Genomic DNA, 17,886 nt, shown 5'->3' on the forward strand with positions numbered 1-17,886 from the left:
TAAAATAAATTTAGTTTGAAATGCTAGTGATCAATGAAAGGGAAGGGTAAGGGTCTCTCTGAATGGCCAACTTTCTTGCTTCTTTCAATATTCACTAAATGTCAGTCTTCTCCAGGAGATTTTTCCTTTTTTTAAAAAATAACATTTTATTTAAATGATATTTTAATAAAACTCCATCTTTTTATTTTATATTTTGAATACATAATGTACCTATATGACTCAAAACTTGAAAGATGAAAAGAGTATAGAGTGACAACTTTTCTTCTGATGTCTGTTCTTCCCCAAAGACCACCAAAGTTTATTGTGTGTCCTTTCAGGAATAACTTATACATAGAAAAGCAATATATATGCTCCCCCCTTTTTTTATATAGAAATAGTAGCATTCTTTTCACACTATTATATATCTTGCTTTTTTTTTTACTTATCACTCTACTTTGGGGATTGAGTGACTACACTGTATCTGTTGTTCAGATATACCATAAATTTATCTGAAACTTTGCAGCTGGATGCCTTTCAGAATTCAGAATTCTGATATTTGCTATTATAATTAATGCTACAATGACTATACTTGTATATATGTCACTTGTCTCATATGTGAGAATATCTGTGGGATAAATTTATAGAAGTGGAATTGCTGAGTCAAAAGGCATGTACATTTGTAATTTTGATAATATTGTTGTCAATTTATTCTATGTATTGAATTTACCAATGTACTTTCCAGAAAGCAGTGCATGAGAGTGACTGTTTTTCTACATCTTCACCAGCATAGTATATTATCTTTGCCAATCTTGTAGATAAAAAGATAGTGTTGACATGTTTTCTTACTCTGAGTGATATTGAGCCCTAAAACCACAAAGCAATTTGTATTTTCTTCTCTGTGAACTATCTGTTCATAAAGCATTCCTCTTTTTCAAAATAATTTATTGAGGTAAAATTCACATAACAGCAAATTGACCATTTTAAAGTGAATGATTCAGTGACATTTAGTACAGTCACAGTGTTGTTCAACCACCACTTCTTTCTAGTTCCCAAACATTTCCATCACTCCAAATTGAAGTCCCATACCCATTAAAAGTCTCTCCCCATTCCCCCACTCCTCTAGTCTGTATTCTGTTATTATGGATTTGTCTATTCTGAATATTTGCTATAAATTGAACCATACTATATATAACCTCTTGTGTCTAGCTTCTTCACTTAGCATTATGTCTTGGAGGTTCATCCATATTGTAGCAAGTAACATTGCTTTGTTCCTTTTTTTATGACTGAATAGTGTTCCACTGCATGGATATGCTAAAATGGATTTATCCATCCATTTGTTGATGGACATTTGGGTTGTTTCCATCTTTTGACCATTGTGAATAGTGCTGCTAAGAGCATGTGTGTGCATGTACTTGTTTGAATACCAATTTTCAAAGAACATTTTTTTAAAGTTTTGCTTATAAATTTTATTACACTTATTAAAGTTTAAAGTTTTTTTCTCTGTGTACTTTACTCCAACTTTTCATTCTTTCAACGTGCTTGGGACCTTGCTCTGACTCCAGCCAACTACCGTACACAGGGAATATTTATGACAAGTAACTTCCTGGGGGTTTGGATGTTAATTTGACCTATCAGCCTAAACACTTGTTCCCTAATCCCAAACCCCTTTCCTTGCCCCACTTTCTACAGCCTTATCCTATCTCAGAATGATTGGTGTAGGGATGGACATCCCAATCTTACTCAAAGAGGTGAGAGAAGACGTTTGCTGGGGAGGATTTCCTACACTTTCCTACCTCTCCTGATAGATAAGAACTCCTCTTTACCTATTCAGAGATTGCTCTCATGATATCTGGTCTAGTTTGCTAGCTGCCAGAATGCAATATACCAGAAACGGAATGGCTTTTAAAATGGGGAATATAATAAGTTGCTAGTTTATAGTTCTAAGGCTGAGAAAATGTCCCAATTAAAACAAGTCTGTAGAAATGTCCAAAGGCATTTAGGGAAAGATACCTTGGTGCAAGAAGGCTGATGAAGTTCAGGGTTTCTCTGTCAAGTGAGAAGGCACATGGCGAACAGAGTCAGGGTTTCTCTCTCATCTGGAAAGGATTGTGGCAAGCACGGCGTCATCTGCTAGCTTTCTCTCCTGGCTTCCTGTTTCATGAAGCTCCCTGGGAGGCATTTTCCTTCTTCATCTCCAAAGGTCGCTGGCTGGTGGACTCTGCCTCACGGTGCTGCAGCATTCTCTGCTCTCTCTGAATCTTTCTCCAAAATGTTTCCTCTTTTATAAAACTTCAGAAACTAATCAAGACCCACCCAGATGGGTGGAGACACACCTCCAGCTAATCCAGTTTAACAACCACTCTTGATTAAATCACATCTTCAGGGAGATGATCTAAGTACGGTTTCAAACATTCAATACTAAATAGGGATTAGAAGAAACGGCTGCCTTTACAAAATAGAATTAGGATTAAAACATGGCTTTTCTAGGGTCCATACTCATTTCAAACCAGCACAATGTCACAGTTCATTAAAAATAATTGAAAATACTCTATATAAGGAGAAAAATAGAATTGAGGATATGCAACTTAGGCTTTAAAAGCCATGGTAACTGGATGAGAAATTTGGTTATATTTATTCCTGTCCTTTCCAGAATGTATATATATATATATATATATATATATATATATATATATACACACACATATATATAATTTTTTACATTATTTTTCTTCTCCAGTGCATTGGAAGGGTAAGATACACATAAGTTTGGGGGAAGGGAATGAGAACTGGGAAGGTTAGAGGATCATCTGCCTTTCCCCAGGGACTTGTGAAGTTAGAGGATCATCTGCCTTTCCCCAGGGACTTGTGAAGTGGAAACAGCTCTGGGTGAGGATAATGTGGATCAGGACACAGACTGTAATTTTGCTCGGGACCTTAGGAATAATATAGCTTAATGTTTTATTTGTTAAAAAAAAAACCTTTAAAAAATCATCTCCATCACCTCCGCTCTTATCTCCAGTGGAATCCTGGAGGTGCTTCATTTTTAAAAAAAAATTCTAATCATTAAAAAACTGCAATAAAAGCATATTCCTCAAATGCACTACACACCATTTGTGCACACTTTTGTGTAGATGCGAGAAAACATTTTCTTCTGTCATTTTTGCATGTACAGATGCACAATCCTGAAATGCATAGACCTGAAATCCAAAATGCACTAAAAACTACTGAATGTGGTTTTACAAGTTTGGCACCAAAATTTTCTTAGTGGTAAGAACTGATGGGCAGCTATGTAGAGTATTTATTTATCTGCTTGCTTTGGCTATTCAAATATTTTGCCAAAGAATTATTCATCTGTTTTTTGATAGGGTACTGCCCTAGACCTTGCAAGGGATGTTAGATAAGAGACAGTATATTATATTTCTAAAATCTGTGAAATCTTGACCACCGACTAGCACTTGGCCCAAAGGAATTGAGGTCCTGGATAAGGAATTGAGGTCCTGCGAGTGGATTTATAAACTTGTCATTACTTGGGAAGCTTTTAGCTCTGCACCGTTCTTCTTAAACTAGACCTGTGTGTGTTGGCTCATGTAAAGTTGTTCAAACAAATCCAGAGCAGTCTTTTGGGCAATAACACCATATTCTATGATATAATATTCTATTATAAATATTTCTAATGCTTATTCCAAGTTTTGGGTTATTCTCTGACCTTTAAATGTACGTTAAAGGAATACAAGTTATTTAAAAATATTGTTAGTGATTCAACTTGGAAACACAAATTTCATACCGTTCCTTTCTTCAGGAATATTTAGAGATTGGAAAATGAGCTGTCAAAAAAGCTGTTATAATTTTAAATCGGGATTTTCTTCATATCATCCAATTAAAACAAAACACAGGAATAAATTGTTACCTATAACCTAATTATAGATATGTGTGCATTAGCTTAATTCTTCCTGTTCTTTTCCTAAATAGATAGCTTTTTTTTCGCACGGGCAGGCTCCAGGAATCGAACTCCGGTCTTTAGCTCAGCAGGTGAGAATTCTTGCCACCAAGACACCATTGTGCCGCCCCTAAATAGATAGTTAAAAAAAAAATTCAATGTATCAAAAGGCCTGCCTTAGTGATATGCAATTCCCACCAGAAAATAACCCCAATGCCCCCTTGTCAAGAATATAAAGCTTAAGTTGATCAGCCAACTCATATGCTCAACCCCTGTGTGTAAGCAGAAGTATCTTTTAAATTAGAACCATCAGGCTCATGTGACCATTATTGTTAGTAACCTGCTTCTACCTTTTTACCAGCCCAATTCCCACTTCTTCAGAAGGGTGGGAATAGCCCAATGAAACTCCAAGTGGTAGGGTCCCAAATAGCCAACTTTTCAAGCAATGCCTCACCTACTCCCACTCAAAAGGAGATCCTTATTCCTAACCAGAAATTCTGGATCAAATTTTTGCCTCCTGTTGATTAGAATGTTTTTCTCCTTCAGAAAAACACACATATCTGCACATCTACATATAATTTTTTTTTACATTTAAATATAAAAATACTACACTGTTTCGTGCTATAAATGGAGCACGAAGCAATAGGAACTTATTCTTCTTCCTAAAGTAGGGCTATCCATCAGTTAATTCTCTGAAGTTTGTCTTTAGACTAAGGCATTTAGCCTCAAGCAAGGGAAGCAAAACAGCAGAGTAAGGGCATTTTCTTCTTAATCTCCCTAATTCTTCCTTCTCTGCTAATTCCCACTTCAAAAGAAAAATTGGTTGTAATTTTTTTAAAAAGTGGAGCTTCCCCGCCAAAAGAGGGTGAGGGTGTATTCTCAGCTAACTACAGAGTTAAGTCAGGCCCCCCTCACCTTCAGCGAACCTCACAGAGAAAGGTCTGCTCTCCCTTCACACACACCGATGCTGTCTATCCAGTGCATGTCTACTGGACAAATACATCTGACTTTAATGGAAGCAGTGGTTATGTTTTTCCTTTATCCCCTCCCCACTAATGCACTAATTCCTCAGTCTTCCAAAGCTTCTGTGATAGGATCAAAAGGGGTATGGGGTGGGTGTGAAGACATTAAGAACTTGACCCCTCTACCCTGGCCCCCTAAAAGCAAGACTTATTAACTAGGCATGAGGAATAATAAAAGACTTTGATACTCTGCCCTTTGAGTTACATTTAGTAGGACAATCGGGAGAGAGGAAAAGTGGGAGCAGGATGAAGAACTGGGAAGGGGTTGACAGCTGGAGGTCTAGTCCATTTAGTTCTTGTGCTGGGAGGCTCATTGCTGGTCTCATTGGGAAGACACGTGCATATGAGGGTTTCTGTCACCGCAAAGGGGTCACAGTTGGCAGAGGGGCGGCATGCTTCAAAGTAACCCTTCTTATCCTGGCCAACGGTCCAAGGAATACAGATGCTGGCACCATGGTTGGCCATGCCAGCAGAGAAATCGTTGACATTTGTTCTAGTTTGTAAGAGGTCGGAATGCAATATACCAGAAATGGAACGGTTTTTAAAAAGGAAATTTATTAAGTTGCAAGTTTACAGTTCTAAAGGCCGTGAAAATGTCCAAATTAAGGCATCCAGGAATGACAGCTTGGTTTAAGAAGGCCGATGATGTTCGGGGTTTCTCTCTTAGCTGGAAAGGCACATGGTGATGTCTGCTAGCTTTCTCTCCAGGCTTCTTCAATATCTTCCCTGGGGGCATTTTCTTTCTTCATCTCCAAAGGTCTCTGGCTGTGTGGGCTCTGTCAGCACTGTTGGCTCTAAAGCTTTTTTCCAAAATGGTTCCATCTTAAAGAATTCCAGTAAGCAACCCCACCTTGAATGGGCAGAGACACATCTCTATGGATACCATCTAATCAGAAGTTATCACTCACAATTGGGTGGGTCACATCTTCATGGAAACAATAAGAATATCCCACCCAGCAATATTGAATAAAGATAGAAGAACATGGCTTTTCTGGGGTCCACAACAGATTCAAACAGGCAAAATGTTGGAGGTTTCATGGAATCTGGTTAGACATTAGGTGTTGTCCAGGCCCCCTTGGGATCGTAGACACAGATGTGGTACTGGTGCTGCTTGCTTAGTTTCTCAATGGATTCCTCAATGTACTTCAGACCATTCTCTTCTCGAATGGCCTTGGTGCTGAAGTTGGTATGGCGGCCTGCAGATTTCCAGTTCCTAGGAATGGGCTTAGGATCGAAGGTAGCTATCACACCGAAGTCCTCACATACATGATGCAAAATGAAATGGGCCACCCACAGATGATCTCCCATGTCAATTACTTCACAAGGTCCTATTCCCACTGGGCAGGCATGACCTCGGCATTTGTTCCCGCGAGCTTGATGCCAGTGTACAAGCAGGCCCAGTAGGGGCCTCCATGATGTCTCTGCCATAGGCTTTGTCTCCTCCCACACCATAGTAATATGGGTCTTTGGGCCCAGGGAAGCCATTAGAAGGCCAGCTAAAGGGGTGTCTGTCTGTCCCCATGAGGGTATAGTCCTGCTCCATTCCAAACCAGGGGTGCTGGTTGCTCACCATGCCCATTATCCATTTACAGGAGGGCCCTAAGTTGGTCTCTCCAGGCTTTCGGTTGTACTTTGAAAACTTCACAGAACACCAGCTTATTGGGGTCCTTGCAGAAAGCATCCTGAAACATGGCAACAGAGTTGAGATAGATGTCACTGTTGGAGCCTTCAGGCTGAAAAGTACTAAAGCCATCAAAATTCCACCTGGGTAGCTCTTCTAAATACTTAGGTTCACTGTCTCGGGTGTGGGGCTTACAGCACAGTCCTTCAGTGCCATTGATCCAGATATACATGGCTTGGGCTTTCTCACCCTGAGCCAGAGCCATGTATATCTCCTTGATGCCTTTACTCAAATGGGAACTTGTTGAGATGTCCATGGTGGAAGGAGTTCTGTGCAGCAAGCAGGGCAGAGGGAGGGAAGGCTGTGAGAGCAAAGTGAGAGAGGCTAGGTGTGCAGGTCAGATGCCCAACACTTCCTCATTTTCAGCTCTCCTAAATAGATACTTTAAATGTCGCCGGTATCAGTCAGGGTTCTCCAGAGAAACAGGACTGGCAGAATGTATGTATATATGGGTGTGTGTATGTGTGCATAAAATAAAATAAGGAATTAGTTCATGTAATTCCATAGGCAGACTGAGGCTGAAAATTCTGGTAAAGGTGATGTGCAAGTCCGAATTCCGTAGGGGAAGTTGAAAGGACTGAAATTACAGTAAGAATTGATGTTGAAGCCTTGAGGCAGAAATTCTTGAGACCTCTGGAACCTTTAATTTTTGTCAAGACAGCTCACTGATTGGATGTGGCCCAGCCACCTTACTGAGGATCATTTCTTTTGCTTAAAGTCAACTAACTGTAGTTGCTAATTCCATCTACAGAATATCTCCACAGTAACAAGCAGGACAGTGTTTGCCAAACAACTGGGTACCATAACCTAGCCAAGGAGATATATAAAATTAACCATCATACTATTTTATTAAATATTTTTATATTAACCAAGCACCACATTTTTTGTAAAATATACTGGAACTTTTTGTAAAATTTTATTTGGACAAAGCATTTTTATTTGACCACCTAATGGTATAAAAACGGAAAAGGAAAATGAAAGCTAGAGATTGTGGAAACATGTCCTTTGGAATCCTTAAAGAAAGAAAGGTGTCCTTGGGTGGTTTTAGGTGAAGAATGTGGATGGGATTAGAAAAAAGAATTTATATCACACGGTGTATTTCTGTGTTAGTGATTTTAATATGGACTCTTAGTGGTTACCAATAACTGCTCAGATAATTTTTGTCACCCACTGCTCTCTGGATTGGGACCTAGCGAATTCTGGGCTCAGTCCTCCCCTCCCATCTCATTCTTGATCCAGTCCACGTAGTTGATTAATTTGGTGTAGAAGCCGTAACCCTTGCTGCACCCAATGCCCCAGGATACAATTCCTGTAGCCACCCAGCGGTCGTTGTCTATGTCCCTCACTGCAAAGACCCCTCCACTGTCCCCCTGGCAGGCATCCTGCTTTAGAGTCGGGTCCCCAGCACAGAACATGTTTTCAGAAAATACATCTGTCCTCTTCTTTCCCCGGAGCCAGCCCTCACAGACCTCCCGCTTAGCTACGGGCAGACGGACAAACCTGAGGTCAGAAGCAAGCTTCTCTGCCATTATCCCAAAGCCACTGACATAGCCCATGAGGCCCTTGTCATAGAAGGTATCATTGTCAGGCAGGCAGATGGGGAGAAGGTTGGGACCCAGGGGGACACTGTTTTCCAACTCCAGCAGGGCAATGTCGCCCTCAAAATTGTGGGACTCGTCCTGACGGTAGTCTGGGTGGACGCTGACCCTGCGGACGGGGTGGTTTCCTAGTTTCATGATCTCTGTCACATCTGTGTGGCCCAGGAACACGTCCACGCTGACATTGCTTTGTGCATTGTAGTCCTTGGGGTACAGGGTGTGGGCAGCCGTGAGGATCCAGCGGTCGCCCAGCAGAGCCCCACCCCCACGCCCATAGATATTGGTGAACGCTTGCCAGGGGAAGTTGCCTAGCTTGGCCGTTTCGCCTCCAATAATGCGCTGCTGCTGTTCCACAGGGTTGACTGGCTTCCCACACACTAGAGAAAAGAGAAAGGAAAGGCGAGGACAAGTCAACTCCAGCTCTTAACCCTGCCATTCCTCTCTGTGGTCATTTACTTCCCCTTTCATCCCTTCCTTTTGGCCCGTGGGACTCTTCTGTCTTTCTCCTCCCATTCCCATAACCTCTTCTTTGGCCTCTTGCCAAGCTCTTCTCCTTGTTCTAGTTTATTCTTTCCTGGAGTTTCCCTTGCTTTTTTTTCCCCCCTAACTTCCCATCTGCTCACTGAGAATGCTGGATGTCAGGACTGAGGCCAGCTCTCTGGGTTTTTCTCTCCTTTCTCTGCTCTTTTTTTTCCTTACTCCACATTCCTGCCTTCAACTTCAGGCTGAAGTGTCTCCATTCCTTGTGCAATGCTTCTTCTGGGGCTGGGCTGCAAAGGGCACTGAGTATGGCTCCAGAAAAGTTCCACTCACCTGGCAAACATCGAGGAATCTTCTCTCCTTCCTGCTCATTCTTCCAAATGCCCTGGGCTGTGCAGGTATACATCCCTGAGGGGAGAAAAGGGTATGATCAAGCTGGGAGGTGATGGACAAGAAAACCAGGTTGCAGAGGCCAGTTATCACTGAGTGTGTTGTACAGGGAGACAGAAAAGAAGAAATCAACATGGAAAGGAACAAAGGGGAAAGCTACAAGTATATCTAAGGTACCAGGAGACCTCACACATTGTTTGTGTTTTAACGTTAAATGAAAAAAATCAGAATTTTTCAGTATGTTTGGTGTGATTTGGTGGGACCCCTATTCGTGAAACTAGACATAAAACTGGAAGGGAACATATAACCATGTTATCAGTGCTTGCGTCTTGGTAGTGGGATTACAGGTAATGGAAGTCAATATTTTCTGATTGTTGACCTTGTGCCATGCTTGATGCTGGCATTTTATTTGCATTATCTCATTTAATTTCCATAGTGACCCTTTGAAGTATAATATTATTATCCTCATTTTATGGATACAGAAACTGTTTAAATAATTTGCACAAGTGCACATAAATTCCAAGTGCCAGAATCAAGATTTGTGGTGCTGTAGGTGCTGGTGGTGCTGTAGGTGCTGGTGGTGCTGGAGGTGCTGGTGGTGTTGGAGGTGCTGTAGGGGCTGGAGGTGCTGTAAGGGCTGGAGGTGCTGGAGGTGCTGGAGGTGCTGGAGGGGCTGGTGGTGCTGGAGGTGCTGGTGGTGTTGGAGGTGCTGTAGGGGCTGGTGGTGCTGTAAGGGCTGGAGGTGCTGGAGGTGCTGGAGGTGCTGGAGGTGCTGTAGGGGCTGGTGGTGTTGGCGGTGCTGGTGGTGTTGGAGGTGCTGTAGGGGCTGGAGGTGCTGTAAAGGCTGGAGGTGCTGGAGGTGCTGGAGGTGCTGGGGGGGGCTGGTGGTGCTGGAGGTGCTGGAGGTGCTGGTGGTGTTGGAGGTGCTGTAGGGGCTGGTGGTGCTGTAAGGGCTGGAGGTGCTGGAGGTGCTGTAGGGGCTGGTGGTGTTGGAGGTGCTGTAGGGGCTGGAGGTGCTATAAGGGCTGGAGGTGCTGGAGGTGCTGGTGGTGCTATGGCAATGAAGGTGCTGGTGATGAGAGGGAGTGGACTGTTTATGAGCCCCACATCTTTCTTTGCCTCTACTTAAGTGCCTTCTTCTTCAACTTTACTAGATCACTCTTGGTACCATAGTTTAGGCCCTGGAAGCTGGTGTCCTACTATACATCACCTAGGGATTGTATTGGGAAGAAACCTCAGAGACTAACATGAGAAGATGGAATGGAGAAGACTGCCATTTCCATGGGTTCTTACCTCGTATGGACTTACTGCTGTCAGTTCTGGTCTGCATCTTGTAATATGGCTCATGGCAGTAGTACTGGATACGGGACTGGTAGGTATTCACCCCCTTCATAGTGGTATAATTGAAGGCCCCATTGGGCAGTTTTCGGGGCTGCCCACAGTCCTTGACTTGGAGAGAACACAAGGCCATGTGAGAGTTGAATGCAACCTTATTTGAACCTCAGTGAAGGAAAGTGAGTGTCTACCAAAGAATAGGCTGTGCACGTTAGAAAATTATGGTCAGTGGAGAGGGCACTTGAGATGGATGGGAGTTGGATAGAGTAGAATTCAGTTCTGGGTACAGCCCATTGTTTCTGCTAACTGAAAGCTCACTAGTTCCTGAGATGGACCATGGACTTTGAATAGCAAATTGGGGATAGAAGGTATTTTGGGAGGGAGGCTCAATCTGGGCCAGCAAATCCCCCTTAGCCCAAGACCATAAGGCTTGGGCTGAAAAGTCTGTGTGTAGGGGCATCACTGTGTTGTGACTTACTCTTGCACCTGGGCATGGCACGATGCCATGTGCCATCATCCTGGCAGACAGATGTGAAGGAGAGCAGTGCTTTCTTCCCCTGTTTGAGCAGAGGTAGAAGTAACATCAATGAAAAGAGGTATGGCAGCACCCCACTTCCTGTCCTCACACACATAGAAACAGTAGGGAATGCAAAGACATCTCTCAAACTCTTAGACCTCAGCACCTCTTATGTGTCTCCTCTTCCTTCTCCCCAGCCAGTTTTCTCAGACCAGAATTACAAACAGGGGCACTAAGTCACATGCATAGGAGAAAGTCAGAGCAAGGTATATTGTTAGACTCAGTAATCTCCTCTAGACTTGTGCCTGTTCTTATTGAGGTCCAGTTGAACCCCAAAATTTGTAATAAAAAAAATAACAAGCTAGGTTGCATGTTTTCTGTGTTGAAACAAAAGACTTGGCTTTGGAGCAAGGACCATGTTTCTTTCCCTCTGGAATGCCCTGCATCACTTTCTCTCTTATAGATTTCAGTTTTCTTAAGGAAGAGAGTCTTTCTTGGAATACTCATGCCACCTAGTCCCTTCCAAGGATGCTTGAGATGCTGATGTATGTGTGTTAAATGCTGTTGTGGTCAAGTGGACAGTAGGAACAAGGCAAGAAGATAGCACACTCTGAATGAAAAGTAATTGGGCAAAATGAATGAGTTTTGTTAAGACCAAAAATCATCCCAGAGAGTAAGGCCTATGAAAGATTATAAGAGAACATGTTTGAGAACTAGGATGTCTGAGCAAAGTGCAAATAATGTGAAGCACGTAATCTGACTTGCTTCATATTACACTATGTGACTGGCAAATGCAAAGGTGGTGGCACAGGAAAGGGAGGATTGTAACATGAGCAGAGTTTGTTACTCTTCAGCCTTTGGGATCTAGGACACAGGTCCTCGTGATGTAGCTGGAAGCAACCTGGAGTAAAGAGCAATTCATCAGGCCAGCTCGACTTGATGAAACATTCAAATGTAAGCTCCAGGAAGACCGTGTGAATAGGTATGTTTCTTTTTGCCTTACCTCCAGCATCCAGAATACTTCCTAGCACTTGGTGGACACTTAAAATCTTTGTTGGATTGGTTAACTCCTGCTTAAGGACATATTACAGTTCTTTTCTCTGATTCTGATTAGGTCTTCCAAGTGGATCTCTAGAACAAGCAGAGAATATCCAGTCTCTGTCCCTGACTAGGGATAATCCAGTCATACGTTTTAAAAATAGTGTTTGAGGACTGGCCATTTGATAAAAACGGAGCTCCTTCCTAGAGTCTTCAAAGCCGAGGACAGGTTGGTGGGCCCAAGATGAGACCACGTGTGTGCATAATGCCATCCTGGGGCAAGAGTCAACAGATCTAGATCCTAGTCTCTGCTCCACAGCAAAATCACTATGTGATGTTAAACAATTCACTCCTTATCTTCTGCCTCCACCCCTTCTTTTTCAGTTCCTAATTCTACGAGTTATTAGACTTGCTTGTGTAATAAAGTCACCTGGGGAGCTTTCCATAATCCTGATGCCCAGGATGCACACCAGACCAATGGAATTAGAACCTCCAGCAAGAGATTTTTTTTCAATTCCCTGAGAGTTTTCAATGTGCAGCCAATTTTGAGAGCTGGTAGACCAGATAATCCTTCCAGCTCACATAGCTATGATTCCTATGAATCACAGGGGCTGAGCCTAGAGCTGCTATGGGCCTCCCCATCTGTATTATTCCAGGGATACTGGGGTCAGCTCTCTCTCTCTTCCAGTATAGCCCCTCACCTCCATGAGTTGGTAGCCTTGCTTGCAGGTGACAATGAAGTAGTCACGGAACTGGTACTGAGGCTGCAGGTCCTGGATGATACTGAACTCGTCTAGTGTCTTGGGCTGGGGACACTTGATAACTATGGGAGAGACCAGAGGTCATGTTTATTTTGGCCACTTGACTTTTTTTTTTCCATCTACCCGAGGCTGTCTCATTACTGACCAGTGAGTGTAAGCTCCCCAGGAGAGTTTACCTTCAGTGGTGTAGTGCAATTTCCAGCCCCTGCTGTCTCCTGAGTCGTCGGTGAAGAACAGCAGATCTACGGCATTGCTGCTGGTGTCAAGGATAGGCGGCTTCTGCTTCCCACAGAGCTCTCCAATGTTCTTCCCATTGGCATAAATCTGGTGGGGAGGAATAAGGTTATCTCTCCAACTTGGACCTTTGCCCCCAGGGCCAAGTAGGTATTAGCATGGTGGCCAGGCTGCTAGTGGTGGTAGGAATCTTGTTTTGTGTATGTGTTCAATTTAAGGGGAAAGGGGATCCCCAAGACCCACTTCTAGTTGTGTGGGCATTTGCACAGTCCATATGTGATGTGTGATGTTGGCCTGAGTGTGCAGGAGGAAGTAGGGAAGAAAGGAGCCAAGTGGGGATGGGAAGGAGAGGAAGGGTAATCCCTTGAACAGCAGGGTGGCTATACCTGCAGCTGGTCGTAGGGGCAGTGTACTTGCTGGTGGTCATCGATTTCAAAGGGTTCCAGGAACTTGAGGTGGAGGGTGAAGCCCCGCTCCACCCGGATGCTGTAGTTGCAGCGCAGGTCCGGGGGGTAGGGCCGGGGGTACTCCAGGCTGGACACGTAGCCCGATGGCTCTGTGAACAGCTCGTTGCTGCATTCGGCTGTGAGAGCAGAACCGGGCAGGGGGTCATGGGCAGGGTTTCTGCCTGGCCCAGCAAACCCTTGCTTGGTTTCTGCTTCCCTCGTGTTCCCACCCCGACCTCACCCCGGCAGGAGTGTCCGTCCCCCTGAAGCACGTATCCTGGACGGCAGGAGCAGAAGTAGCTGCCAACGTAGTTGTGACACAGGTGCTCACACCGGGGCTGGGGATCATCCTCAACAGAGCTGCTCTGGGAAGCACATTCATTGAGGTCTGGAGAAGATTCAGAAAGAAAGGGTTAAAGTCCTGTCAAGGACTCCTGCAGTGGCTCTTGCGGCTTGGGGCTTGCCTAGCCCGACCGCACTGGGGTCTCGTCCTCGGATGTGGTTCGGCTGGAGAGCGGCGTCAGCCGAGACTACGGGGCTCGAAGGTTTGGAGGGCGCACGAGCACAATAAACCGAGACTAAAGAATAATAGTAGTAATTTATTGCATAGGGCTCGCGGGACTTAGCTGGCTGGCAAGGCTTACAGGCTAAGACCCCGACAGGAGGAAACACAAAGAATATATAGGGTTGGTGAGGGGGAGTTAATTAGGGGTGAAGAAACTTTGATGGGCAGCTGGTATGGTGTCGTATAGGATGTGGATTGGTTAGGAGGTGTGTTGAATATTATAATGGGTGGTGAGGTGAGGAGTGTACATGGTCTAATGAAGAAGAGGTGAAAAGGTGGTGCGATATATGCTCAGGAGTTGCTAGGCAGGGGGTTAGAATAGCAAGGCTTGCAAGAACGAGAGATGTCTGGATATGTTAGGGCATGTTAAGGCAGATAAGAGGCAACAGTTACAAATATATGCAGCAGGCTCTGGTCTCAGAGGGATCAGTCTAAGAACCATAAAGACAAAGACAGCAATTGGCCACATAGTCCTCCAGGCCCCTCTAATGCTCTCTGGGACCTGCCCAATGGGGATGGTATCTAGGCTGGAAAAATCTCTCTTCAGAGGAGGAGGAAGTCCAGGTTTCCAGCTTCTCTGAATTTGAGATTCCCTTTTGCTGGCCCCCATCTGATATGGCCAGAAAAAAGAGCTCTACCCAGGGGCTACTCACCCACAGCTTGATAGTATGCTAGGAAGCCCTTGTAGAACATAACTGTCCCATTCTCCTCATTGGAGAAATCCGTGTGGAATGTCAGCAACATCTTGTTTCCTTGGGATACAAATTCCTTCTTTCCAGGGGGGTTGCCCAGTGGGGCACCCAATTGCCCACAGAACCTCCCCAGGTTTTTCTTGTCAGCAGAGATCTGGGGGGTGGGGAGGAGGCAAGACAAGGGGTAGGAAGAGGAACATTGAGGAGACTCATCCCACATGAAAGCCAGTGAAGATCCTCCTTCTCTTGCCCCAAAGAGTGAATTATGCCCCCACACTGGCTTCCCCAGGTAACCTCGCCTTCCTTTCTGCATCTTCCATGAACGCTTTTTATTGTATACTGAGCCTGCTACATCACCCCTTCCCTTTTGATGCTCTCCTAGCACATTTCAGATATTTCTTCATTCCCATCACCTCCCAGGTCCTTCTCTCACTGGAATCCTGGTTGTCTCTCCTAAGTCCCTGTCATTACTGTATTTCTAGGGCCTGGAATGGTCTGCTTTGTTTTCTTTTTATTTTCCCTCATCTAGTTCACAGCATTCACACCCAGCTATCCCTTCCGACACATTCAGTGGAATGTGAGCCTCTGGCCCTAAGCATTGACCTCATTGCCTAGATCCCCTGATCTCCTTTCCTCACAGAGTCCTCAATTCCTCAAAAGCAGAGATGTTTCCCCATCCCACCCCACTCCCTGCTACCCCTGCACCAAACCCCTTCCCGCACCAACACAGCAAATTTCCCAAATCCTCTGGACTAGGAAGATGTACCATTTTCATGTTATACTCTCGTAACCTCCAGGGGAGTATCTATTGGATGTTTGCAGGCTCTGCTTGAATCCTGAATCTGGGATCTCATTTTTGTTGTATGGAGAAAGACAGGACAGGGAAGGTGCCCTTGGGTTGTTACAGAGGTGAGGGGACTGAGCCCATTGTCCTTGATGAAGTCTATGCTTGAGTTGCCACCACATTGATTACTTCTCTTTCCCATGTTCCTATTGAGGCAGGCAGCCATGGTGAGGTTCTCAGTTTGGGAAACTGAGGGACAGTTGTTTACTAACGACTCCCAGCAAGTCAGTAAGTAGGGAAGGGTTTCCTAACTCCTACAGGTAGTGAATTTCCTGAGAGTGGGGTCTGTTTGTGTTTCCTCATTTGTGTTTTTCCCTTCGGTATTCACGAGACCCTCTAAAACCATAGGGCATCCCCTTCATATGACGTTGCCCGACTCTGGGGACTCCACCTGGCCATTGGCTTCCACAAGCTGGGGCTTTGTCCAGGGGTGGGGAGTGCCATGCGGGGCTGCTGGGGCACAAGACCTCGTTCCAGAAACTTCCAGCTTAGCCTGCCCTCTGACCTCCCAACTTGCCCCCCTACCTTGACATAGTCGTAGAGACAACCGTCAGAAGGCTCCAGATCAAACTGCCAGAAGACAAGCTTCACCCTGTATCCTTTGGGGACTATGATCACAGCGGTTTTCTCAAAGTTGTTGGGGTAAGGCTTGGGGTACAGAGGGGAGGTCACTTCCCCAAAGAGCTTCTGGGAGATGGGGCTGGAGCCTCCCACCCTGAAGAACAAGAGCGGCACCAGGAGGTACGGGAGCCACCTGCCAAAAAGAGACAGGTTGTCCGCTGGGCTGGAGGGCTGCAGCACCCTCGCCATTTGGGTAGTGGCTGGGTGGGGGGTGGGATGGTTGTTCTGCTCCACCATTTCATCTCCTCCCCTTCTAGACCTCACAGAGGTGTTTTGGGGGGGTGGGGTGGAGGGCAGAGTGGGGAGTCTGGTCTCTGCAGCTTGTGGCATTGGGTGATCCTCCCCAGGCAATGTCCAGTCCAGAGGTCACCACACTCCCTTGGCTCTACACCCTATCCTCCTCCCCTGCCTGCCCCATCATACCCCTTCCCACCCAGATGTGAGCCTTTCCCGGAATGGGGCTGGCTTGGGACCAGTTGAACTGAGGGTGAGGGCTTCCCGTCATGGCTGGTGGAGGGGCTCCCAAAGGCTCATCACAAGGCTCTGGGAGGAACCGCCCCTGGGATAGGGTAAACCCACTCAGGATTCTCCTGCACGGGGTGGGCCCCTCAGCCTCCTGCTCCCCTGCTTTGAGCTGGGAGGAAGAAAGAGAATGTGGCCATCACCTTCTCCAGCAAAGGTCTCCGTTTGTTCTGAGGAGGAGGGATGGCGTGTGGGTGCGTGCATGTGCACATGGGGGTAGAGAAGGCATAGCACGGGGTAAGGGTGTTCCTGTCTCCACGAATCCGTCCCATGCCCCAGATTCTCCTCCCTGGCTTCTGCCTCCCTCCCGGGTCCCATCAGCCTCACTCACATTTCTCAAGGCCTGGTTTGGGATACTCGGCTCTCTGACAGCGTCTCTGTCTCCGGGCACTCTGTGTTGAAGAAGAGAGCGGTCATGCAGAGGAGGGAAGAGGGAGGGAATGGCTGTGGAGGTGGAAGGGGGGGACCATTCCCGGAGGAATGTTGAAGGGAATGAACTATTTGCATAAACAAAAAAAATCTTAGTTTCCACTTTTATTTAGTTTTGGTTTTGAAATAGCTGTTAGTGGTGCCACCTGCTGGCCGACCTGGGAAGGACTAAGGAGGTGGGTCTGAATTTTCAGGGGCCTGGGTGGTGGTGGTGGGGTGCTTTGGTTGGAGGCCCGACTCCCCAGTTGCTATCTGAACTCTTCCTCTCCACGGGGGCTCTCCTGGGAACTGCTGCTGTGTTGAGGCTCCCACCCAAAGGGTAATGGACATTGCAGGGTGAGGGGAACGCAGGGTGACTATGCCCTTTTCCGTTGACCCTCATTGTCCAGTCCAGGAACAGCTAGCAAAGCCCAGCAAGGGGTCTGGGAACAATGGAGCAGGGGAGTGCAGCTTGTGAACGGACAGGAGGGAATGGGGTTTGGTTGTGCTGGGGGCACTGGCCTCCTTTACCTAGGAATGACACGGACACAGAACGGGGATTGAAGCAGCCCTAGGGGCTTTTGTGAGATCCTTCCCACCTGGATGAACTCAGGCCTGCAGACTTGACCCCTAGAGAAGCAAGGGCAGCTGAAGAGGGAGTGGAAATATCCTCTTTTCCTCAGCATCTCGCAAGAGTTTGCACCTCCAAGAGCTATGACTGCCTGGGACTAAGCAAAGGCCTGATGTGGACCGAGGGTGACTTGTTCTCTCCATGCCCCCTCAGCTTCAGCCAGGACCCTGGCAGGGAGAAAGGAC

The 17,886-nt window shown here is 45.8% G+C and overlaps 1 protein-coding gene and 1 pseudogene across 2 annotated transcripts; both read right to left on the reverse strand.

Moving 5' to 3' along the window:
• Nucleotides 1–5,145: 5,145 nt before the first annotated feature.
• LOC143690478 (glutamine synthetase pseudogene) lies at nt 5,146–7,599 on the reverse strand (annotated as a pseudogene).
• Nucleotides 7,600–7,717: 118 nt separating this feature from the next.
• On the reverse strand, nt 7,718–17,166 carry C1R (complement C1r). Of its 2 annotated transcripts, XM_077169920.1 has the most exons (11): nt 16,994–17,166; nt 16,045–16,273; nt 14,637–14,829; nt 13,660–13,806; nt 13,359–13,555; nt 12,915–13,062; nt 12,679–12,800; nt 10,901–10,979; nt 10,381–10,536; nt 9,031–9,105; nt 7,718–8,594 (listed from the first exon to the last, which is right to left on the reverse strand). In XM_077169920.1, coding segments are annotated over exons 1-11 (2,118 nt in total). In that variant the 5' UTR covers nt 16,996–17,166; the 3' UTR covers nt 7,718–7,824. The 2 variants fall into 2 exon arrangements, with proteins under 2 accessions (XP_077026035.1, XP_077026033.1); XM_077169918.1 differs by lacking the exon at nt 16,994–17,166 and having other exon boundaries at nt 16,045–16,344.
• Nucleotides 17,167–17,886: the final 720 nt, after the last annotated feature.

The sequence above is a fragment of the Tamandua tetradactyla genome, chromosome 7 (genome assembly GCF_023851605.1).
Source record: "Tamandua tetradactyla isolate mTamTet1 chromosome 7, mTamTet1.pri, whole genome shotgun sequence".
NCBI classification, from domain to species: Eukaryota; Metazoa; Chordata; class Mammalia; order Pilosa; family Myrmecophagidae; genus Tamandua; species Tamandua tetradactyla.

Bases quoted from the DNA above. Each gene is read 5' to 3' on its own strand.
- C1R (XM_077169918.1), bottom strand. From the start codon at position 16,329: ATGGCGAGGGTGCTGCAGCCCTCCAGCCCAGCGGACAACCTGTCTCTT. The intron at 13,063-13,358 runs GTATAGCCACCC...CCTCCCCACCAG, and splicing joins GCCCCTACGACCAGCTGCAG to ATTTATGCCAATGGGAAGAA. The intron at 10,537-10,900 runs GTAAGTCACAAC...GTTCTCTCCAAG, and splicing joins TGCCATGCCCAGGTGCAAGA to TCAAGGACTGTGGGCAGCCC.